Consider the following 23986-nt stretch of genomic DNA (forward strand, 5'->3'; position numbering starts at 1 on the left):
TTTTAGAGCCTCCAAGCCTGAACTAAAGGCGAGAGCGGAGTAAAACCAGATCAAAGCGCATGTAAATAAGGACCAGGGGCTGCCGGGAAATATCATCGCGGCTAGCCTCCGGGGAAAGCGGGAGTCAGAGTCTTACTGAGCCTGCGCAATCTTCTTTTTTTTTTTTTCCCGTCCGGCGCCTGCGCGAGGCACATCCCTTGCCCACACCGGCTCAAGCTTGCCTAATGTACGCAGGCGCCCTTCTCTGAGTCGGCCACCGGCCCTTCCTTGCGCTTGCGCTCTAGCGCTCTTCGAGTCCCTCTCTCCTTCTCTCGCGTCAGTTCCTGTTTGTGGCGGGAGAAGGCGGTATTTCCGTCCAGAGGGTGGGAGGGGGCGGTAAGCGGGGGCTGGGGGGAGGGGGCGGGGGGGCCGCGCCGCGCGAGCCGTTGGGCCTGGCTACGCTAAGGCGTTGCTGCTGGTGCTGCCGCCGCCGCCGCCGCCAGGAAACACAAGGAGCGGAATCAAGCGTAGCGTGGCGATGGGCAGGAGTAGAACCCCGCCAGAGAGGCTGGGCGGCCGCCGGTGACAGGTGAGTGCGCCAGCGCGTGTCCCCAAGCGCCCCCCCCCCGCGATGGTCGCGTCCGGACCCCCAGCAAAGCCGCGCTGGGCCGTACCACCGGTGCCCACTGGGCGGGGACCGTAGTCCTTGAGCCCCCCCCTTCCGGGATTGAGTTGGGGAGGCTGCGCGGGGGCGGTTGGACTAGCCCCGAGGGGGCGGGGGCGGCGGGCTGAACCACTGAAGCTGCAGGGGGCGCATATCAAAGTGTGGGGACCGAACCACTGAAGGGCTGGAGGCGCAGACCCCTGCGTGCTGGGCTGGGGTTGAGCCAGTGGGCTGGGAGGGGGGAGCCCGCCTGGTGTGCGAGGGCTAAGCCTTTGAGGGGGCGCGTCTTAGCAAGTGTAGGGGGCTGTGGAAATAGTTCCTAGAGTGTGCTTAGAGAGGTAGGGGCTTCTGGGGAGGGAACTGTACCTAGTGTGGCCCGGGTAGCGCCCTTTGGGTTGTACCACTGAGGTCCTGGGGGGAGCCATCCTTAGAACGTAGAGCCGCGATGTGATGTTTATAATTTTGAGGGACCGCGCTGGGCGGGGGGACGGGCCCGAGTGGGTGTTCAAGGGAGTACTTTGGGAGCGCTGTAATGCCGAGCGATGAGGAGGGGGTTCTGCCTCCTGTGTTTGGTGGATGGAGCTTGGGGGGTTTACGCTGAGCTGGAGGGGGAATCACCCTTTATTGAACTTCTTATTGACTTTGGGGGGAACTGGATGGTCAGTGGGACTGCTGTCTACCCTAGAACCTTTTCATGTTATTAAACCTTATTTTAAGGTGTGTTGGGACACCTCTGTGGCAGATTCTTCCCATGGTTTTGGCTGGGGTGTTGGGGGGAGACGTTTTAGAAGCCGCTTGTTTTCTGAGCTTTCGGCTCCATATTAGGGAGGGGAGGGGGTATGGAGCTTGGATTTGAGGATCTGTGTCCCTGGACCTGCTTAAGACTTGGGAGGAAGGAGTGCTTTGAGGGACACTTCTCCCCGAGGGGAGGGTGGCTGGGACATTTTTATCCTTGGAATTCTGAGCACCCCTTTCCTCTCATTTGGAAGGCACTGGGGCTCAGCAAGAGGCCTGGGTGTAATTAGGTCTTCCATGGTCTGTCCTTGAACCTTGTTTACTCTTCCTCTGTCAGAGAAGCATCAGAAGCTCTGGCCTGAGAGTGGTTGGTGGTGGGTGCCAAGGGGCCAGGCACCACCCCAGGCCCCTCCATCCTGGCCATGAGGCCAGACACATGTTTGTGTCTCCTTGGTCCAGACGCCCATCATGTTTACGCTCCCCACCAGGCGATAACAGTTGGCTTCACCGTTAGGCGGCAATGAGGCTGAGTGCTGTTTTCCCAGCTGTTCCTCTCTGCATAGGCCAAGGGGACTTGGTGGCGGTGCCCCTGCCCCACACTGACCCAGGAAGGAAGGCTGCTCCGAAGGACTTGGGGCGGCCAAATCCCCCACGAATCTGGTTTCTCACTGTGGTTGCTGGGTGGGAGCTTGGCTCCTCAGGCCAGCCTGTGACCTTGGCTTGCTCCGTAACCTTTGTCCTGGGTCTGGAGTTCCCAGAGGGCTGGCCATAATCCCTGATTGACCCAGCTAATGTGGGCTGGTGATGTGGTCAAAGGGGGCAGACAGTCGCTCTGGTCCACATCATCAGCTTCCAAGCTAACTGACTTCCATGGGTTGTGGTTGCTGGAGAGAACAGTCCCTGAGTCTCTGTGAGGCCACGGTGGCTCTGTAGAATTTCTCTGCACCAGGGGTTCTTTCTCTGATCTGCCAGCTTTTAGAGGGTTTGCCTGATGGGATTAACAGCAGTAGTAAAAACAATAATCTTGAGACCAATGGCTGATATTTATTGAGTGCATTCTGTGTGCCATACACTGTTCAGAATGCTTCATGTGGATTAACTTGCAGAATGCCCCCAGCCTAGAGCTTTGTGTACTGTTGTCATGATCTCCATTTTAGAAGGGGAAACTGAGGCACAGAGTGGCAGATCATTTCCAGAGCTAGTGAATTTTATTGAACATTCACCCTATGTCAGGCATGTGACAGGCCTTTTACACACATGACCTCATTTATTTTTATTTTATTTATTTATTTATTTATTTATTTATTTTTGGTTGCATTGGGTCTTCGTTGCTACGCACTGGCTTTCTCTAGTTGCGGCAAGCGGGGGCTACTCTTTGTTGTGGCACGTGGGCTTCTCATTGCGGTGGTTTCTCTTGTTGAGGAGCATGGGCTCTAGGTGTGCGGGCTTCGGTAGTTGTGGCACGCAGGCTCAATGGTTGTGGCTCGCGGGCTCTAGAATGCAGGCTCAGTAGTTGTGGCGCACGGGATTAGTTGCTCCGAGGCATGTGGGATCTTCCCAGACCAGGGCTTGAACCCATGTCCCCTGCATTGGCAGGCGGATTCTTAACCACTGCGCCACCAGGGAAGTACCCCATGACCTCATTTAAATCTCAAAACACACCCATGGGGTAGGTATGGTTATGCCTGTTTTATAGACTCCTATGAGTTAGGTAGCAGTGTGATACCCATTTTACAGATGAGGAAACCAAGACACTTGCTATGAAGTGAAATGATTCGCCCGACATCTCAAAGTTGGAAGTGGTAGAGCTGGGATGTGAACCCCTGGCCTGGTTTGGCATCAGGTAAACTGCTTGTCAACAGGTAACTGGAACAGTGGTTTAGTTGAATCCAGGGGTGGATATGGTGTTTCTGTCCATTTTTCAGAGTCAGAAATTGGGGCTCAGAGGAGGAATTGCTTCGTTCTAGGTCTGTCAGACGCTTGGGGGCCAGACTGGGGTTTGAATGAATTCTTTGTTCATGGTCCCAAAGCTGGAGAGGGTCTCTGTCACCTCAAAGCTCCTGCCCTAGACCCTGCCAGCTGCACCCTTGGGCATTTCCTTCCCCTCACCCTTGGAACCTAGGGCTGCCATGAGCACCTCTGCCGGCAGCCAGTCTAGCAGTTTCTGGGCTTGCTGATGAAACTTGTTCCGTCCTCAGAGTTGAGCCAGGGCATCTTTTAACCTGGGGCAGAATGTCTGCTGGGAGCCGGGAGGAAACAGCAGGAGAGACATGTAGGGGGTGACACAGCTACCAGGGGACCCATGTTTGAGGTCCCTGCACAAGGATGGTGTAGTGGGCATGTGTGCAAGTTCTGGTGCTTTCACGTTCTAGTTGTGTGACCTGGGGCCACAGTGTTCACCTCCGTGCAATGGGCTCAGAATGACATCCCCCTCAGGCTTTCATGAGGATTAAATGAAGGAATCCAAGAGAAGCTCCTAGAACGGTGCCTGGCTCTGAATAAATGCTCTGGTGGCAGTCTGAGGGCATCGATCCTAACCCACCACCCCCACCCTCAGTCCTCTCAGGCATCATCCTGGAATCCAGCCCCCCAGCCTGGCCCAGCCAGGATCCAGGAGTCTGCTGTCCTGGTTTCTAAACTCTCTAAAGAGCTGTACTGAAGTGCTTCAGTGCTTCAAATCCAGCCCTACCATTTGCTGCCTGTGTGACTCTGAGCAGGTTCTCAATTCTTCTGAGCTCATTTCATCATTTGTGTCATGGGATGATGATAATTCCCTCCTGATAGGTTGTTCTGAAGGTTAAACGGGTTAATTTCTGGAGAGCACTTATAACTGTGCAGGTGTAACAGTAAGCCTGCAGTAAACGTTTCCTGTTATCACTATTTAAGAAGCGCGCTTGGCACAGGGTGAGCCCTCAGGATATCTTAACAATTGTAATTCTTATTACTTCCGCTAGGATTTTGAAGGCCCTTCCCAGGTTACAGAGCCTTGTCAGGTAACACCAGGAGGAAGGCAGGACTGAAATTAGCATCTCCATTTTCCAGGTGAGGAAACAGGAGGTTCTGGAGGCTTGAGGGGTGGGGCAAATGCAGCCCCCAGGTCCCCGCCCTCTCCTACACAGTTGCTGCCCGGAGCCCCTCCTCCGAGGTCGAAATTCTAGCTCCTTTCCAGATGTCATACTCTGCTAAACCCTTTTCCTACTTGTGCTTTTATTGACTCTCCACCATAGCTCCCAGGAGTGGTGGTAGCGGCCTTGACCTGGGTGAGAACAGTCCTTTTGAAGGCCGAGAGGCAGAAGGGTGGTCTCCACCAGGGAGGGTAGCAGCAGTGCTTGTGGGAGTCGGGGCCAGACCTCTCACAGCCTCGTGGGCCTGGCAGGAAGTGTGGCTTTGATCCCGAAGGCATTGCAGAGCTGAGGAAAGGTTTTCATTCATCCGTCACCATTTATTGAACACCTGTTCTGTGCCTGGCATTGCTTCAGGTGCTGGGGATACAGCGGGGCACTTAACAAAGGCCCTACCCCCATGGAGCTGAGGGAGACAAACCCTAAACCTGCTGAATAAACAAGGGGCAGGTTAAAGGGAGGTGCTTGGCAATTAAAATCAGGTGCGATGGGCTGTCAGCAAGGCCTCTGAGCTGATCTCAGATTGACAAGGTGACCTGAGAAGGAACAGCCTTGGGGTGTGGGGGGAACCACAGTGAAAAAATTGCAGGGAGGACTGAGCTCAGTGAGGTGCAGGGACAGGCTGCACAGAGGCCCGTGTGGCCCTGCAGGGTGAGGCGAGGAGCGGGTGGGCGGCAGGCCAGGGGCTGAGGGCAGGCAGGGTCACTCAGAGCCTTGTAGACCATCTTGAAGAGCAGCTTGGTCAGATTTAGGGTTTTAGAAGATGCCTTTTGCCATATGAGAGGTTCTCAGGCTTCTGCCTGGGGTGGGGGTAGATTTTAGAGCCGGGCAGGGAGTTTCACATGCCTCCCACTTCCCCCTTGAGTAGAATCTCTGCCGTAGAAAGAGCGAAGGCCTTTTTGGTTGCCTCCCTCCTCTGTGGTTTTCACACCGTGTTTCCCAGGGCCCATGGCTTTTCCCTTTAGGGACAGATGGGGGAGGCTCAGTGGGCTAATTTTCTGCCCACCCCTCCTCAACCAAACAGCTAATATCAGATAACAGCACAGAACAACAGTAATACCTGCTAAAAACTGTACTTGCTGATTCTGCCTTCCACTCAGCTTATGGCCTGAGGGCCTGCAACATTCCTGGCACTGCTCTAGAACTTGGAAGACTGGGCCTTATGGGCCTACCTTCTACTGGAGGCAAGTACCCAGCAAACAAACTAATAATAGGACATCAGGTTGTGATGAACGTTTCAAAGGCCAAATGAATGGGGGACAGGGGAAAGAGAGAGTGGGGACGTTATGTTTTAGCTGGAATGATCAGGGAGGGCCTCCCTGGGGAGGTGACCTGTAGGTAGGACTGGTGTGCAGTGAAGAGCCATGGGAGACTTGAGTGAAAACCCCTCAGACCGAGGAGGAATCAGCTGTGGTTCCCACCTCCCAGGGGTGAGAAATGAGGCCTGGAGAGCCTTGGTAATCTGTGCAGGGTCCCCCAACACTGACAGGCTTTGTATTTGGGCAGAGTGGCTCCAGAGTCCCCCCAGCCCAGGAAGGCGCTTGGTAACCATGGACTTCTAATCCCACACCTGAGCCCGGAACTTAAGGCTTAGCGCAGTAAGCAGGAGCCTGGGGCTGTCCCAGGCTCAATCTGGAGTATCTTCCCGGAAGGAGCAGAGCCCCTCAGAGCAAACATCCTTGGGCCTCCAGAAATCCCTTGGGATGGGGGGGATGGAAAGGAGTATTTTTCTCAGTTGATCTCCAGGCCTCTGGGGGACCCAGGGACACCCCTCCCTGGGCCTCTCTTCAACTTCCCAAGAGCTCTCAGTGGAAGGCTCTCAACCACCAGGCCTCTGGGCTGCACGGTGGGGTGGTTCCGTGGCAGGCTCTTCTGGACAACCAGCCAAGCAGCAAGAGGCCCAGCTTGGGGAGACAGCCCTGGGAGCGGGACCAGGAGGGTAGGAGGGAGGGAGGGAGGGAACAGGGGTGGGAGGGGTGGTGGAGTGGGAGCTCAGCCTGGCCCCTTGGGGGCAGGACCTGCTGCCAACTCGGCACCCACGTCAGGTCCCGGCTGTCCTGGGTGCGGGAACAAGGGACAGCAAGCCAGGGCTGGCCGAGGAGAGACTACATGTCAGAGGTTCCTGCAGGAAGTTCCTCAGGCCCAGCTGTCCTGCCCAGGAAGCTCTTCCGCAGATGTTGATTCTAAGGGTGAGGCCAGAAATCCAAGGCTGCCTTGGTTTGCCACCTTGTGGGCCCTTTCCAAACGGGCTGGGGTGGCTGCCGCTCCTTTGCCCCCCTCCCCAGGCCTCTGCAGCCTGGTTTCAAGGTGTTCATCCTCTGTGTAGTGGTCCGGGCTGGGGGCAGCCAACCTGGGTGTGAACCCTGCTCCTGGCTCCTGTCTTGGTTGCCATGCAACGGTGGGGGCCTGATTTCATCCCTCGGAGATGCATTTTGCTCAGCTGACGGCACATCCCTGCCGAGAGGGGCTGTAGGGAGGATTCAGGGAGCTAACGTGTCAGAAAGTACGTGGCATGGGGCCTCCAGAGAAGGTGCTCAATGGCTCTGAGCTGCTGTTGCTGGAGGTTGTCAGGCTGGGCACCTGAGAGCAGAGAAGGGGCTCTGGATGTGGCCAGCCTGGGCTTATTGGTTGGCAGGGAAGGAGTGGCAGGCCAATTAGCTGAGGTTCCCACTGGGGAGGGCACCGGACAGGAATATTCATCACGCCCATCGCCGAGCAGGGGCTCGGCCAGACGCTGTGAGCACTCCGGGCGTGCTCTTTCAGACACACGGCAAGTCTGCCCTGAGGTAGGCAGCAGTCACCCCATTTTGTGGAGAGGAAATTGAGGTGCAGAGCGCTGCATAGAATGCCCGTGTTTTGCTGAGAGCTGGCAGAGTGGGCTCTCTGTGCCAGGCACTGCTCCAGGGCTTTACATGCCTGCTTCCCACCACGACCTGGGAGCTCGGTGCAGCTCTTCTCCCCAGATGAAGACCCGGGAGGTCATTGGATTTACCCAAAGTTAAAGTTTTAATAGGTGACAGACATGAAATTTGAACCCAGCTCTATCTGGGGTCAAGTCTGCCTTTTTAAGACTGGCTCTTCTGTCTCTGACCAATGCCATGGCCACTCTTTCTGGGATTGTTACTGCTGTTCTTTTTTGCTTTCTCTTCTTCTAGACAGAGCTGGCACAAGGTAAGCCTCAGTTGTCCTGGAAATGAGTGAGTTAGATCCACTTGATGCCTGCTTGGGAGAGGGGTTGCGGCTGCCTCTCATGCCCGTGGAGCCCTGACCTTGGCCAGCTCCATCCTTCCCCAGAGGCCAGGGGGAAGGGATGAGGGTGGAAGGCACTGATTCCTGAATGGCTTCTGGAGCCAGCTTTGGCTGTTTCTGGTCATTTGTATATTCCATTCTCTCACCAGATAATTTACTGAGTACCTACTTTGTGCCACGTGTAGTTCTGGACACCAGGAACAGCACCTAGTCTAGAGGAGGACGCCACGAGGTAATGTTTGCCTTACTGGTGCTCCGAGGAAGGGAACAGAGATCTAAGCTGGCCATGGTGGGCGGGGGGGGCGGGGTGCGTTGGGGAAGTCTCCTGAGGTGAGGCATTCAGGAACTGGGCCAGGCAGGGTAGAGTCTGGGTAAAGGCCCTGAGGTGGGAGGTACCTTGATGTGGTGGTGCTACTGAGAGTAGGCCACTTGGTGGAGCTGGGGGAGAGGGAGGGAGCGGAGGGTGGCAGGACCCAGGTTGTTCGGGCAGGTCTGGGGTCCCCTAGGGCCGTGCTTCTCAAACTGGTGTCCAGAGACCTAGGTGGGGGGTGGCCGGTTAGGGTGTTGAGCATGTGTTTTGGGGTGGTGTCTGCGAGTTGTCTGCTTTCTTTCTAGCTGTGTGTTTTCATTTATATGATATTTTTTAAAAAGTTAATGTGGGCATGTCATGAATCATCTGGATAATTCCTTTTAACCAGCTAGTGACAGTATTAACATAGCTGCCACTTCCATAGCTTTGGCTAACTGAGGCTCAGGCTGGCCCTTGACTTTGGAATTCACCTTTATGTAATTGCTGCCCGTCTTCCAAAGCGCCGGCCTCACCCCCAACTGTGCTGGAAGCACGTTTCATTGGGTCCCCACGACGACCCTGGGTTGTCAAAAAAGGCATCTTTTGAAATAACATAATAAACGCTTGGTCTGGTTGGTATTAAGATCAAATGTTATAGAGCGAGGATGCTGACCTTCAGAGAAGCGTCCCTTGCAGCCTGGAAGTGGAAGTCAGGATTTGAGCAGCGGGACTCCAGGTGTGGGTTTGGGCCTCGGAGCCCTGTTCCAGCTCTCTGGGGTGAGCAGGTCAGGGTCGTGGCTCGGGAGTGATGGTGTAGCGTGGGAGCATCTCCTCGGCAGGCCGGGATGATCCAGCCCTCGGGCCTGTGAGCATCCGTGGTACTTGGCTCACCCTCGCCCCCGCCCCTGCCTTCAGGCTCCTGCTGCCTCATTAAGAGAGCTTCTGTAGAGCTACACCTCCAGTGTGCTAGCCACTAGCCATGTGTGGCTATTTAAATTTTAAGTAATTAAAATTAAAGTGAAAATTTAGTTCTTTAGTTGGACTAGCCCCAGTAGCCACATTTCCGTCGTTACAGAAAATTCTGTTGTCTAGATCAGCCATGTCCTGCACTCACCCGCTGTTATGGTCTTGAGCACACAATTTATTCTCTCTGGGTCTCTGTTTCCTCTTCCAAAGAATGGGGATAGTAATAATGTCTACCTCACAGGGTGGCTGTGAGGATTATTAATATGAATCCAGGCCTGGCACGTTGTGAGCACTCAGTAAATATTAGCCCTGGTTAGGACCCTGCCTGTTTGCTCCAAGGTGCCCTAGGGATGACGTGGGGTCTCACACCACCAGGCCCTGCCTCAGGGCGCGGCTGGGGAGGCAGGCGGAGGATGGCGGTGCGGAGCCGCTCCCGTGAGGGAGGAACCCCTCAGCCAGACGGAAGGGTGTGTGTGTGTGTGTGTGTGTGTGTGTGTGTGTGTGTGTGTGTGTGTGTGTGTGTGTGTGTGTGTGTGTGTGTGTGTGTGTGTGTGTGTGTGTGTGTGTGTGTGTGTGTGTGTGTGTGTATGTGTATGTGTGTGTGTGTGTGTATGTGTGTATGTGTGTGTGTCGGGCGGCCCTGTTCTTCTGCAGGGCATCGAGGATGGTAAGGGAGGGCGGACTGGGGTGTGGGAGGGGCTCGGTTTCTTGGGAGTGAGGGTGGAGGGAGGTGGAAGAGGCTCAGGCTGGGACGCCGTGATCCAGTCTCCTCCGCTGTGTCCTAGCTGTCCAGCCTTCCTGTCCTCAGTTTTCCCCATCTGTGAAGTATGGGTCCTTGTGGTCTCCAAGTGAGCCAGCTGGTGGGAGTGTCAGGCCAGTGCATAGGGCTTCTGGGCACAATTCCTGGAGGAGAAGGCTGGGGTACAGCTCCCGCCTCACTGGGGCCAGGGGATTCCATACGCTGCACCCTCTTCAAGCTGACACTTGCCATCTCTCTCCAAGAAATAGCCACAGCCCTTTGTTGGTTTTTTGTTTTTTGTTTTTGTTTTTGTTTTTGTTTTGGCTGCACCTCGAGGCTTGCAGGATCTTAGTTCCCCGACCAGGGACCCGGGCCCTGGCAGTGAGAGTGCCGAGTTCTAACCACTGGACCTCCAGGGAATCCTAGCCACAGCCCTTATAGTGGCCTCCCAGGCCCTGCCCAGCCAGGTCCCCGGCTTCCTCTGTAGCCACACGTGCCTTGCTCCCCTCCGCCACCTCTTGTGTCTCACGCAGGCCACACCTTGGTGCTGTTCTTCCTTGGCCTGGACCATTCTCCCCCAGGTCTCCACGTGGCTGCCTCATCTCTTTCAGGTTTGTGCTCAGATTTCACTGTCTCAGTGAGCCCTGCTCTGACCACCGTTTATAAAATTGGAAACCCTTGCCCACTTCCCACACAGCTAGTTCTCTATATGCTTCTTTTCTCCATGACGTTTGTCAGTTCTGGTGTACTGTATAACTTATCTGTTTATTTAAATTATTTGTTTTAATGCCTGTCCAAACCCCCCCCCCCCAATAAATTCCCCCAGGACAGGGAGTTCTGTTTTGGTCACTGCTGACTCTGGTGACCAGAGCAGTGCTGACACAGCAAGGGTGCCATATTTGTGGAATGAGTGAATGCAGGTTTTTTTGTTTCCCCTCCACTTGGCAGAACTCTGAGCTCAAAAGCTGTGGTTCTGTTTGCCACCCCCACTCTGAATTGATGAAAGCTCTGGGCCTGGCCCTGGCTGGGTGGGGCTGGGGACACAGTGCAGACCAGGACAGGCCCTGTCTCTGCCTCATGGAGCTCTGAGTCTGGTGTGGGAGGCGCCATTACCCAGATAATTAATTATACGAGTGACTGAGCACGGTAGAGGTGGTAAGTGCTGTGAGGGGACAGGAAAACCGAGCTCTGAAGGTCTGTGACTCGTGAGGCAGGGGGCAGTCAGGGCAGGCTTCCCTGAGGAAACAAGGATTTGGCAGGTGAAGATGGGTGGGGGACTAGCATGTGCAAAGGCCCTGGGGTGAGGGAGAGAGAGAGAGAGAGAGAGCAAGGAGTAAAGGGGAAAGTGGAGGGGCAGGGAGAGCATGCTGACCAATGAGGCTGGAGAACAGGCAGGGGCCACCTCAAGTGGTCCTTTGTGGCCTCCATAAGGGCCTGTGACGTGATCCCGGAGCAGAGCTGTTTTTGGAGGGTCCCTCTAGCTGCGACATGGTGCTCTCGAGTGTTACGGTCTGTGGCCAGGCAGACTCAAACATTTGACATGATTTCTGTGGGTGCTGAAAGGCGGGCAGAGCGGGGCGGTGTGGGGCTGGTGGCAGGGAGGAGAAGGAAGTCTGCTCTGGTGCTTATTCTTGTCCCAGTGTTGTTTGCAGCCCACCCGCGTCTTCAGCCTGCCTCCAGTCTTACCTGCTCCAAGTAGACAGATGGGGCAGTTGTGGGGAGCATGCAGTGCTCGGGAGAAGAAAAAGCGTCTTCAATATTGCCTTCTTACCAAAGAGGCAGTGTAGGTAAAAATTCACATTACAGAAGCGTGTCATGTAGGAAGTGATGGTCCCCATGTCTCCACCTGCTGGGGAAATGCTAACACCTGATAGGTGTTGAGCAGTCGTCGTATTGGGCTCTGTTTGAAGGCCTTTATGTGGATAAACTGATTTAATCCTCACAGCAGCCTTGGACCTTTTGCTCCACAGCAAGTGGCGGAGCTGAGGTTGAAATGCATTTGGTTCCCGAGACCACCTTCACTCCTGCTCCCATTATTCTGCCTCTGTTGGCTCTTTGGCATAGTTCCTTCTCTGCACATGACATTTAACATACACCTCGTGCCCTCCCGTGGAAGACACTGTTCCCCGTAAGATCCACTGTTGATCACATAACCGCTTTTCTGAAAAGGATGCTGCAGATGAAGTTTATATGTGGTTTGTGAGATGCACATCAGTCTCAGTATTGTCAGCCTGTGAAAAAATAAGCATATCGGAATTGAGGCGATGTGGTGCATACACATTGTGCTTCAGAAAGGGATCAGGCCGATGTCCTGTTGTGCCGTGAGCACACTGAACGCTGACAGGCAGTGTCAGCATGTCATGTTGAGGTTGGTTCTAGCGCATGGCACGCCTGCATCGTGTTCTGTCTGGTGGGTGGACCTTCACCGAGGGTTGGGTGCTTTGCTGGGCTCTTCCCACACATGAGCCTGCGATGGAGGCACTGCTGTCATCCCCATTGCATTGAGGAGAAAACTGAGACTTGGGGAGGCTATAAAGTTGACGGGCAGGGACGTGAATCCAGGTGTGCCTTAACTCCACAGGCCACTTGGGCCCGTGTGGTCCCAGCCCAGCTCCATACTTCCTGATCAGGTGATGGGGCAAGTTATTTCACCCCTGTGACTTAGTTTCTTCATAAAAATGGAGATGATAATAAGAGTGCCTTGGGAATTCCCTGGCAGTCCAGTGGTTAGGACTCTGCGCTTTCACTGCCTGGGGCCTTGGTTCAATCCCTGGTTGGGGAACCAAGATCCTGCAATCCGTGTGGCGCAGCCAAGAAAAAAGAAAAAGAAAAAGTTTAAATATAATTATACGAAGAGATTAAAAAAGAATCAGAACTGTCAGCTAAAGAGTGCCTGCCACATAGGGTTTCTGCGAGAGTTGAATTCTCATGTACAAAGCACTTAGGTGTGCCTGGCGTGTGCCAGGTGCTGCGTAGGCATTGCCTCTTTCGTACTGGCATCATATTAACCGTTGTGACGATACCAGACCCTTGTTGTGGGCATTTAGGTTGCTTCCTGGGTTTCACTCTTCCAGCAACAGTATTCTCAGAACAGCGGTTCTCACCAAGGGGATGGCCTTGCCCCCAAGGGACATCTGGTCACGGCTGAAGACATTTTTTTTTTTTTTTTTTTTTTTTTTTTTTTTTTTTATATTTTTTTTTTTTTTTTTTTTTTTTATTTATTTATTTATTTATGACTGTGTTGAGTCTTCGCCTCTGTGCGAGGGCTTTCTCTAGTTGCGGCAAGTGGGGACCACTCTTCATCGCGGTGCGCAGGCCTCTCACCATCGCGGCCTCTCTTGTTGCGGAGCACAGGCTCCAGACGCGCAGGCTCAGTAATTGTGGCTCACGGGCCCAGTTGCTCCGCGGCACGTGGGATCCTCCCAGACCAGGGCTCGAACCCGTGTCCCCTGCATTGGCAGGCAGATTCTCAACCACTGCGCCACCAGGGAAGCCCTGAAGACATTTTTGATGGTCAGAACTCCGAGGGAGGTTGAGCTGTTGGTTTTAGCAAGTAGAGACCAGGAATGCTGCTAAAACCTCTTACAGTTTGCAGAACAGCCCCATGACCAGAATTACCTAAATGTCACTAGTACCGAGGTTGAGCAACCCCGCCTGAGAACCTGTGTGCACCTGCATAAGCGTTTTCTGCAAGAGTAATTGCTCCAAGGACTTGTGCGTTTTCCACTTTTTCAGTTTTGCTAAAGTGCCCTCACAAAACGCGGGTCCAGTTCACAGAGCTGCAGGTGGCGAATGAGGGAATCGTTTCGCTTGCCCTGTGCGCCTTTCCTCCCACATTCCCACAGGCAGACGCTGCCTGTCGAACTACAGGTTCCTATTGTCTTTGAATTTCTCTCCTGAGCAAGTCCTCCTGGGACTTGTAGGTGCGGCGCAGATTACAGAGCAGGTGACAGAGGCTCCTGGGGGGTCAGGGCGGAGCCCCACCCCATTGTCTGCAGCCCCAGGAGATGCAGAGCCTCTGCCTCCCCCTCCTGCCTCCTTATCCCATCTGTGCTGTCTGGCATGGAAAGCAGGTCAGGGAGAGGGGGCGAGAGAAAAAGGACTTGACGAGGGGCAAGGAAAGGAATTTAACTTATTTTGAACGTGTTCTGGGCACAGAGCTTCACTCTTACCCATGTTCATTCCACAGATAGTTATTAAGTGCCCACTGTGGACCTAGCACCACGCAAGGTTCTGAGGATCTGAACGTGAGGATCGGGTCCTGCAGTGCCCGAGCAGGCCAGGCCCTGCCCTTACCCTGCCCTGACATCACAGTGGAGAGAGGTCGACAGTAAGCTTGTAAACAAGTAAACATGTACAGTCGAGCCGGTGATGATGAGCGCTTTACTTTCATCAAGGATAACGGGAGGTCCTCTTGACCACGGAGGGTATGGAGGCTTCGCGAAGAAAGAGACATGTGAGCTGAGGCTGAAGAAAGTGGGGCAGGGCCCCACGGATACTTGGAGAAGACAGTTCTGACTGAGGGGGCAGCATGTGCAAGGGCCCCGAGGTAGGGGGTCCAGGTGTGTTGGAGGCACTGGTGCCATGGAGTGTTCAGAGTGGTGAAGGGGGGGAGATGATGCAGAATAGGATCCTGGGCTCCTGAAAGGACTTTGGCTTCTTTTACTCTGGGTGAGATGGGGACTTGGGAGGGTTTGAGCAGAGGAGGGGGTTTCCTCTGACTCAGGTGGTCACAGGGTCCCAGATTGTAGGAGGGGCGACGACAGGAGCCCTGGAGCTCACTCATCTGGGCCACACAACCCCTCTAGTAGCGGGAACCACAGTGACCTTAATTTTACAGATGAGAAAAGAGGTTTGGAAGGACCTTTTCCAGGACCCAGTCCCTTCCCAAGGCTGCCAGCTAGGACAAGGCAGTCAGTCATCTGAGGGCCTCTCTCCCCCTGGCCCTGTGTCATCCTGTAAATCACCTCTAATGGACATGACTCCAGCAAGGTGAGATGAAGCTTCTGAGGGAGCTACAGTTTGGAAACCATTGAGAAATAAGACCTCCGAGGCAGATAGAAATAAAAAGTTCTAAAATTAGGGACTTCCCTGTCAGTCTAGTGGTGAAGACTCTGTGCTTCCAGTGCAGGGGGGAGAGGTTCGATCCATGGTCGGGGAACTAAGATTCCGCGTGCTGCACGGCACAGCCAAAATAAAAGTCCTAAAATTAAAAAAAAAAATTTACTAGAGTGTTTAAGACATACACTAGAATAAGTCAGTGATATCCATGTACTTAGCAGATATTTAAAACATCAAACCTTGCCCTTGCCCCTTAGGGACCCGTCTCCAGTTACCGCTCCTTTCCCTGCTCAGAGCTGACCACTGTGGGTGGTGATTTTCATTCCCTTTCAGCTTTCTTCTGTGTTAAACATACCAACACTCCAGCCCTGCCCCTCTGGGGTGCACGTCCCTCCTCCGGCCGGATCATTGTACAGATTGGAGCACTAAGGCCAATGAGGGTGTCACTTGCAGCCGCACAGCCAAGAAGCAGCAAAGCCTGGGGCTGAGATCCAGAGCCTGCGGACCCCAGATTCCTCTTCCTTATTCATTGGTGACTGGCCTTGAGGTGAAAATCCAGGCAAGCCAGCCTTGGGGTTGGGGGGAGCCCCAGAAGCCAGGAGACCCGATTTTCGTTCCCCTATATCTTCTGGGCTCCCAAACCCAGGTTCTTTTTTATTGTGACTTCGTCATAAAATACAGAAAAATATGTTCAACGTATTTTATACAGTACAGTATAATGAATAACTGTAAAGCTGTGATTCTCTGTAATCACAATAGAACATTGTCAGCTCCCAGAAACCTCCCTCCTCGGTTACTCCCAAATGTAACAACTCTCCTGACTTTTGGATATTTGCTTCCTTGATCTTCTGCACAGTTTTACAAGTGAGAAACAAATGGTGTCATGTTGCCTGTTCTGAACTTGCTGTCCATGGACTCATACTTGATGTGTCATTTTGCATCTGGCTTCTTTCACTCCGTGTGAAGTTGTTACGCTTCATCCCTGTTGTAGGTATCAGTAGTTCCGTCCCTGTGTGGTGGTGTGCTCTATGAATTTACCTTAGTTTGTTTATCCATTCTCCTGTGCATGGATACCTGGTCTGTTTCCAGTTTTGAGGTTACCGTGAATGTTGCTGCTGTGAACATTCTAGTACACGTCATTTGGTAAACAAATGCGCTCATTTCTCTTAGAGGGCTGTGGAATTGCTGGGTCATGGGGTAGGCATATGTTGAGTTTTAATTGTTATTGCCAAACAGTTTTCCATAGTGGTTGAACCATTTTATACTCCCACCAGTACCGATTCCTTTACATTTTTGACAACGCTTGGAGTTGTCAGTTTTTAAAATTTTAGCCATCCTGGTGGGTGGTTTCAATTTGCATTTCCCCATAACTAATGAAATTGTGTGCGTTCCTTCATTGTGTGAGTGTCCTCTCCTTTGAGGTGCCCTTGCTCTTTTCACCTTGCCTCCCAGGTGGCTCACCTCTAACTGACAGCTGTAGCTCCTGCCCAGACCCTCAGCGATTGAAGCCCAGACACCCTACGGAGCAGTGGGTGGGGTGGGGCCATGCAGGCACTCCCCTGCTGTGCTGATGCCCGGCTTCCAGAGGCAGGTCTGGGTGTCCTCCATCGGGAGCTCCCCAGGGAGCAGGCCATCTTCTTGGCTGCGGTGGTGATGGTGTTTCGTCACTGCAGGACTGCGTCACAGATACCTCAGCGGAGGCGCCACCCTCAGTGGGAGGATGGGCAGGATCCAGGCAGGATGCAGGGGATCTTTCAGTTCCTCCCCCGCCCTCGCCCTCGCCCTAGCTGCTGCTTGCTGGCTTTTTAGTCGCTGAAGTGAGAATGTAAAAAGCGGCTCTGGTGGGCCGAGCTGCAGCCAGGGCCTCCACCACTCCTCAGCTGGGAGACCCAAGGTAAACACTTCCCCTCTCTCAGCCTCTGCCCTGCCCTGGGCATGGTCACGGCCCTCTGGTGGGGTGGTTGGGAGTGATCAGGAGAGGCTCTGGAGGAGCGCCCTCACGCTCAAGGCCACCCAGCTGGCATTGGCTCCTGGACTCTGCAACCCTGACCACTCTCGGCCACACCCGGCTGCCTTCACCTGTCTCTGATCTTGGCAGCCACGTGTTTGGGTGTTCACTGGGGGCCAGGCAGTGGGCTGAGCCTCTGCACACAGTGGGTGCTTTCATGCTACTGACAGCCCTGGTGCTGCTGAATCACAGAGGCTCCGAGAGGTGAAGTTGCTGGGCTGGGGAGGGTGGGGAGGGGAGGGGAGGGGAGAGCTGAGATTGGACACGAGGCCCCTGTCCTTTACTTCCACATCCATCCTTCCTTTGGACTCTGGGTTCTCCATCCCAGCCCTATTTGGGAACCCAGCCCTATTTGGGAACCCAGCCCTATTCTGAACTGAGCTCGTACCAGGGGAAGGTGCAGTGTTGGCCCCCGTGTTGGAGAGGAATTCCCTAACTCCCCACCACGCCTGCCTCCAGGCCCTAAGTGTGCTCTCTGCCCCAGCTCCTTACCCTGTGCCAGCCACATTCCCCAAGCTCCTTCCCAAGCTTCCTCAGGGGCTTTGCACTTGCTCTTCCCCTGCCTGAAATTTGCTCCCTACACGTTGGGTCACCTGTCCCTCATACAGCGTGGCTAACACAGCACCCATTCCCTGCCCTCCTTTCCCCTGTTCACTTTTCTTTGCTGCCACCTGACGTTGTGGCCTGTGTACTGTCTGCCTCCCCCACTGGAATGTGAGCTTCCTGAAGGCAGGGGCTGTGTCTTAGTGACTCTCTGTCTGGAACCCAGGACAGAGTCTGGAGCTTAGGACATGTTCAGAAAAAGATTGGTGGCGTGAATAGATTCTGGAATTGTTTCTGAGGCTGTCTCTTGTCCTGGGCTGGGGATCTTTTGGGGAGACTTGGGTTCATTCACTGTGCATTCAACAGAGAGCCAGACACCGGGCTGGTGCGCTGAATTAGTGTTTAGAGGTGTGGGGAGAGTTGACCAGGAGGTGCATGGAGAGGACCCAGTCCAGCCTCTGAGGTCAGGAAGGCTTCCTGGAGGAGGCATTGGTTCAGCTGAGACCTTAAGGAAGAGGGGGAACTCACAGAAGGCATTGGGGATAGAGGCCAGAGGGAAGGGCCTGAGTGCCAGAAGCCTGGCAGAGAGTGAGGGCGGGGGAGGAGGGGCTGGGGAGGCGGGTAGTGCCTGGTGTGGTAATCGTTGTCACGGTCATTAGCCTTTCTTGAGGGCTTTCTAGATGCCTTTCTGCTTATGCCGGGCCTTCTTGTGGTGGAAAGGACCTTGTTCTGTGTTCTGAGCACACTGGAGAGCCACGGAAGGGTTTTGAACAGAGAGGGACAGGGTCAGATTTAGGATGGAGTACAGGGGTTGAGAGCACAGGCTGGGAACCCAGGGAGAAAGCCAGGGCGGGAGGGGAGGTGGGGAGGGGAGGTGGGGTGGGAGAGGATCAGGAAGCCGTGGATGGCAGAGAGGACTGCGGGCGGAGCAGGGGTGGGGAGCAGCAGAGGCCAGGGCCTGAGGGGCCTGGAATCCCAAGCTGAGGAGCCTGGCTCTTTCCTGAGGCCTGTGGGAAGCCACGGGTCAGATTTGAGGGTCCCTGTAGGTGCTGAGGGAGACAGATGGGAGGATGGGAGGCCAGGGAAGAGGTGGGGTGAGTCCTCGTGGGAGAGGACAGCGCTGGACCTGAGCCGCGTTGTAGGGAGGCTGGGGTGGAAACCCTGGTCACATTAAGACTGAAGCACAGACTGGTGGATGTTTTGGAGCGAAGATCTGGCGGTCCTGGGTGTGTTCGGTCTGTGGGTGTGAGCCCCGGAGGTGCCAGCCGTACCTGCTGGGGGAGGGAGCCCCTGCTGGACCCTGTCTTTGCAGCTCAGAGTCCAGAACGTGATTTCTCCCTCGCTGTTTACTTCCCTGACACTGTCCATCTTGTCTTCCTCCCACTTACCTCCCTTCCCTCTGCCTGGGGCCTGGGCAGCCTGCCACCGTCACATGCCAGGCAGTAGTGTGTCCAACCCACCAGCTCCCCTGGGGCACGAGAGAAAGCTGATGCCCGCGGTGTCCCCAGAGCCAGCTGCCACTTCTCTGGGGGCCACCGTAGCTCCTGACCTGCTGTCCGCAAATAACCCCAGGCCAGGAAAGGCGAAAGGCGCCTTGAGCTCCATGGCCCCTGTCCAGGCCTGTGGCTCCAGGTGGGGCCCAGCTGGTGGCTGCCTTCCCCCCCCCCCCCCGCCCCGGGAACCTGAGGCGAAGTGGCTGCCTTCCCCCCCCCCCCCCCTCTGCCCCGGGAACCTGAGGCGAAGTGGCTGCCTCCCCCCCCCCCCCCCCCCCCCCCGCCCCGGGAACCTGAGGCGAAGCAGCGGCCTCGGCGTCCGTCAGTCTGTTGGCTGCCGCTCCCTGAGGACGGAAGCAGAGGTCTCTGGGAGGGGACCAGGGCCCTGGTCAAGCCCCCAGGACTGGCTTCTGGGCCCCAGATAAGTGTACACGCAGTAGGTTCCTTTCTTGTTGAAGATGCGGAGCACTGAGACCTTTCTTTCCTCTGTCATCTGCTGGGGACAAGGAGGGAACTGAGGCTGGGAGAGTGATATGAGGTGGCCTGGTGCCGGGGTGGGGGTGGTACTTGGTTCGCTAAAGGTGGCAGGTTGGTGGTTCCTTGGTTTGGAAAGGAGAGAGTGAGAGAGAGAGAGAGAGAGAGCGAGAGAGAGAGAGAGAGAGAGAGAGAGAGAGAGAGAGAGAGAGTGAGAGTGAGAGTGTGTGTGTGTGTGTGTGTGTGTGTGTGTGTGTGTTTGGGGCTGGCAGGCAGATACTGGTGGCTTTGAGCACTCCCTCAGGTGCCCAGGGCCGTCTGATTCAGCCCAGGTGACCTCAGCGCTGGGGCATGGGAGTGACGCAGGGGGCGGGGCTGCAGCTCCTCGCCTGCCTCCCGCCCCGCCCCGCCCCGCCCCGCCCCGCCAGGAGTGCCGGTGGGTGGAGGGGCCGCCTCTGGTCAGCACGGGTGTCCTGAGTGTCCGGGCACAGGCCAGGGAGCTCTGCTCCTTCCAGAGTGGGCTCTGAGGGCAAGCTCGTGTCCTTTCCCCCAAAGACTGGGCTCCCTGGGGACATGGCCACCTCCTCCCCCTCAGCCTGGGCCCCAGGGCAGGTCCCGGCCCACCCGCCCTGGCTCCACCCTGTCCGAGCAGCCCGAGGGGCCTCAGAGGCGGGCTGTCCCGAGGGAAGGCGCTGAGGCCCAATCCCCCTCCCACTCTGACAGGCTCCTCTCTTGTCTTGCAGACTGTGCTCTGTACACCGCACCTCCTGCATGTCCTGCTGCCCTGAGCTGTCCCGAGCTAGGTGACAGCCTGTCACGCTGCCACCATGAACGAGGTGTCTGTCATCAAAGAAGGCTGGCTCCACAAGCGCGGTAAGGGGCTGCTTTTGTCCACGGGATTGCGTGTCTCCCCCTTCCGCCCTGGCTCTCCTGGCAGCTGTGCCCTGAGAGGCAGAGGTACAGGGTCTTTACCACCTGAGGAGCCAGCATTCCAAGCCCTGTCTGCCTCCCTCCCTGCCCCTGGCCACTAGCTCCTTACCAGCCCATTTCATGGGATCTTTGAAAGTAGTCTGGACAGAGGGACTGTGGCTGTGCCTGGGCCTGAGCCTCCAGGCCTAGCTGGACCTCCTGCATGAGCCTCCAGGCCAGGCCTCAAGTTCTGCCTCTGCATTAGTGATCCTGTTTGTAGCCCCATTTTATAGATGAAGAAACTGAGGCTCAGAGAGGGTCAGTCACTTAACTGAAGTAACACAGTGAGATGATATTCAGCATTTATTCATTCAGCAAATACTCGTGGAGTGTGTGGTATGCCGGGCTGGCCACCCCAGGCTCTGGGGACACTGTGGTGCCCTCATGGAGTTTGCGATCCATTGGGGGATGGGGACAAACAATAAACAGACATGATGTCAGGTGGTGATAAGTGCCGTTGTGAAAAATAGGAGCTGTGAGGGGGAACGGGCTGGAGGAAGATGGGCTTCAGTGGAAGCAGCTCGAGGAGGGGACAGTGAACAGAGGCCTGGAGGCGGTGAGGGAGCGAGCCACACGGATAGACAGGCAGGGGTGTTGCAGGGCATGAGACTGTGCCTGGACCGGAGAGTTGACCAGTGTGGCTGGCGCAGAGCGAGCGAGGGCGAGCTGGAGGAGGTGGGCAGAGTGGTGGTGCAGCATCAGGCCGTCGGCCCTCGACGACATGGAAAGGGCTTTAACTCTTCAGGCGTTCAGAAGCCCAGGATGTTGTGAGCCAGCACGTGACCCGATCTGGCTGTGCTGGTGGGCAGCTGAGAAATGAAGTCATTTACAAAGAGACTAAGAGACTAGACCCTTAGGCCCCAGGCCCCTGCCCCAGAACCAGCGCACTTAACGCCCGCGCTGCCGTGTGCAGGGGCAGCTAGGAAGAGGCACGTGCTGAGAGTCAGCTTGTCCAGGCGCCCAGGAGCGAAGGAGGCAGACTGTCCTGGCTTCCGCGGACCTTCCCCTGCGGAGGGGGACGCCAGGCCTGGGGGTAGCCACTCTGTGCGCTTTCATTCACTCAGCAGACATCTGTTGAGCAGCTCCCGTGTTCCAGGCACTGTTCTAGGTGCTGGAGACACAGCAGCGAACCAGATGAGCCAAAAGTCCCCATCCTTTTGTTGATGTCTTACACTGGGGGGGAGAGCCCGTGGCACCTGAGTAGACAGGTGTGTCCAGTGAGTGGTGAGTGCCACGGAGGAAAGCCGAACAATGTGAGGAGGAGGAGGGGTGTGAGGGGGAGTTATCCCAAACGGGGTGGTCAGCGAGGGCCTCACTGAGAAGGGGGGGGGTTGAATAAAGATCTGAAGGGAGGCAAGGGAGTGAGCCCCACAGTTAACTGGGGCAAGGGCGAAGGGGACAGCCCATGAGTCCACAAAGGGGAGTGGGCCAGGCATGTTTAAAGGGGGCGAGGAGGCTGGTGGGGCTGGCCCTGCAGAAACTGGGAGAGGTGCCCGCCCATCCTGCCCTGTCACAGCCCGCAGACGTGGAGCAGTGATGAGGGACGGAGGTGGCTCCCCAGGCCAGGCCTCCCCCATCAGACTGAGCAGGGGAGAATCCTTTCCTGCTGCCCTTTCCAGGCAGGGTGGTACTCAAGACACCTTGGCCTACCCACCCATATTGGGCCCTGAGTTTGGGGCTGTTGATGCGGCTTTCTGAACCTTGGCAGGTGTCAACCCTGGCTCTGCCACTTCCTCTCAGTGTGACTGGGTAAGCTATGTCATCTCTCTGAGCCTTGGTTTCACATCTGTAAAATGGGTCAACAACCCAGGCCTCTGAGATTGTCAGCTTCATGAGGGCAGGGATTTTATCTGGCTTGTTCACTGAGATGTCCCCAGTGCCCTAGAAAAGTGCTTGGCGTGCAGTAGGCACTCAATAACTGTTGCATGAACGTTTGGGATTGTGTGTGTGGATAGTGCGAGTGTGTTAGGGTGTGCCAGGGTCTCAGGCTCCTGAGTTTCCGTGGCCCTTGGCTCACTAGGCTGGGGTGGCAGAGCCCTGAAGGTGGCCCGAGAACTGTGGCCGGGGCAGGGCTTTGTCTCTGGCATTAATGCTGATGGCATTAAGTGGATCTCAGCCCCTCCTAGGCCTTCAGTGTCTCCACTTACCTGCATGGACCCAGACAAGCTGCTGAGATGACCACCTGCCTTGGGTTTGTACCATACCTACACACACGCGTGCGTGTCACTCCTGGGTCTCTCCAGTGCCTGTCATTCTGAGCAGCAGCTGGCAGAGGTGGGTAAGGCGAAGTGGGCCCTGCAGCTGTTTGGACATCCCCGCTACCCCACCCCACCCCACCCCTGGTGGTTGAAATAACAGCAGCTCCGGCTTACTGTGTGCCCACTCTGCCGGGCCTGGGGCTCTGCTCTAGGCAGACCCAGTTTTGTTGCATTTCCATTACTGCCCCGTCAGGTGGGCACCGTCTCACAGACCAGGAAGCTGAAGCTCGGCAGGAAGACTGACTTGCCCAAGGTTTCAGCAAGGAGGTGGTAGTGCTGAGGTTCAGGCTCCAACTCCTGAGCCAGCTCCTGGCTCACATGCCGCCTCTTGCTCAGCAAGGTCCACTCAAGGAATGGGTCCCTTATGCCATGTGCGGGTGTCCTTTCTGACACAGCCTCAGCATACTCTCTGCCAGGCCCCAGCAGGCCAGGCCTCGTCTGCCAATTTAGAGGCAGACAGCGTAGTGGTCAAGAACATGGACTCTGGACAGAGCAAACCTGGGTTCCAATCCCAGCTCTCCCGGTCAACAACTGTGAGCCTCAGGCAAGTAATGAAACCTCTTTGTGCCTCAGTTTCCTCATTTGTAAAATGGGATTGTTGTGAGGATATTTTTCCTTCTAGGTTTCTTTTTTTTCTTAGCTTGTTATCGATATATAAAGCACCACAGGTAAGTGCCTGGATTATAAGCTTACCCCCAAACCTGTGTCCAGGTCAAGAAATAGAGTCAGTCAGTCCCCAGAAGCCCCTGTGCCTCTCCCAACCTCCAATAGAGTAGATGAATTTTTCTAGTTTCGTTTTTCTTTCTAAAACTGAGGTAGAATTTACATAACACTGAATTAACTGTTTTAAAGTGCACAATTCAGTGGCCTTTAGTACATTCACAGTGTTGTGTAACTACTACCACTGTCTAGTTCCCAAACATTTTCATCTGCCTGAAAGAAAGCCCTGTACTCGTTAAGTAGTCAGTTCTCATTCCCCCTCCTCCCAGCCCCTGGCAGCCACCAATTTGTTTTCCGTTTTTATGGATTTACTTATTTTGGACATTTCATATAAATGAATCATGCAATATGTGGCCACAAAAGTCTGGTTTCTTTCACTTAGCATAACTTTTTTAAAAAAAAATAAATTTATTTATTTTTTTATTTTTGGCCGTATTGGGTCTTCACTGCTGCACACAGGCTTTCTCTAGTTGCGGCAAGCGGGGGCTACTCTTCGTTGCGGTGCGCGGGCTTCTCATAGCGGTGGCTTCTCTTGTGGAGCACGGGCTCTAGGCGCGCGGACTTCAGTAGTTGCGGCACGCGGGCTCAGTAGTTGTGGCTCACAAGCTCTAGAGCACAGGCTTAGTAGTCGTGGCACACGGGCTTAGTTGCTCCACAGCATGTGGGATCTTCCCGGACCAGGGCTCGAACGCGTGTCCCCTGCATTGGCAGGCAGAT

General features: G+C 55.2%; 1 protein-coding gene across 7 annotated transcripts in view; it reads left to right on the plus strand.

Moving 5' to 3' along the window:
* The first annotated feature begins 396 nt into the window (after positions 1–396).
* AKT2 (AKT serine/threonine kinase 2) overlaps positions 397–23986 on the plus strand; it is a 48471-nt gene continuing 24881 nt past the window's right edge. For 3 of the 7 annotated variants that reach the window (XM_036832701.1, XM_036832695.1, XM_036832702.1), the window contains exons 1-2: positions 397–568; positions 20066–20195. In XM_036832701.1, coding sequence (XP_036688596.1) covers positions 20150–20195 — 46 coding nt within the window. In that variant the 5' untranslated portion in view covers positions 397–568; positions 20066–20149. Of the gene's footprint in view, positions 569–4332; positions 4421–7898; positions 7982–19260; positions 19285–20065; positions 20196–23986 lie in introns of those variants that run through there. The other 4 variants (XM_036832696.1, XM_036832699.1, XM_036832697.1 and 1 more) reach the window with 4 other exon arrangements.

This window comes from Balaenoptera musculus, chromosome 19 (assembly GCF_009873245.2).
Source record: "Balaenoptera musculus isolate JJ_BM4_2016_0621 chromosome 19, mBalMus1.pri.v3, whole genome shotgun sequence".
NCBI classification, from domain to species: domain Eukaryota; kingdom Metazoa; phylum Chordata; class Mammalia; order Artiodactyla; family Balaenopteridae; genus Balaenoptera; species Balaenoptera musculus.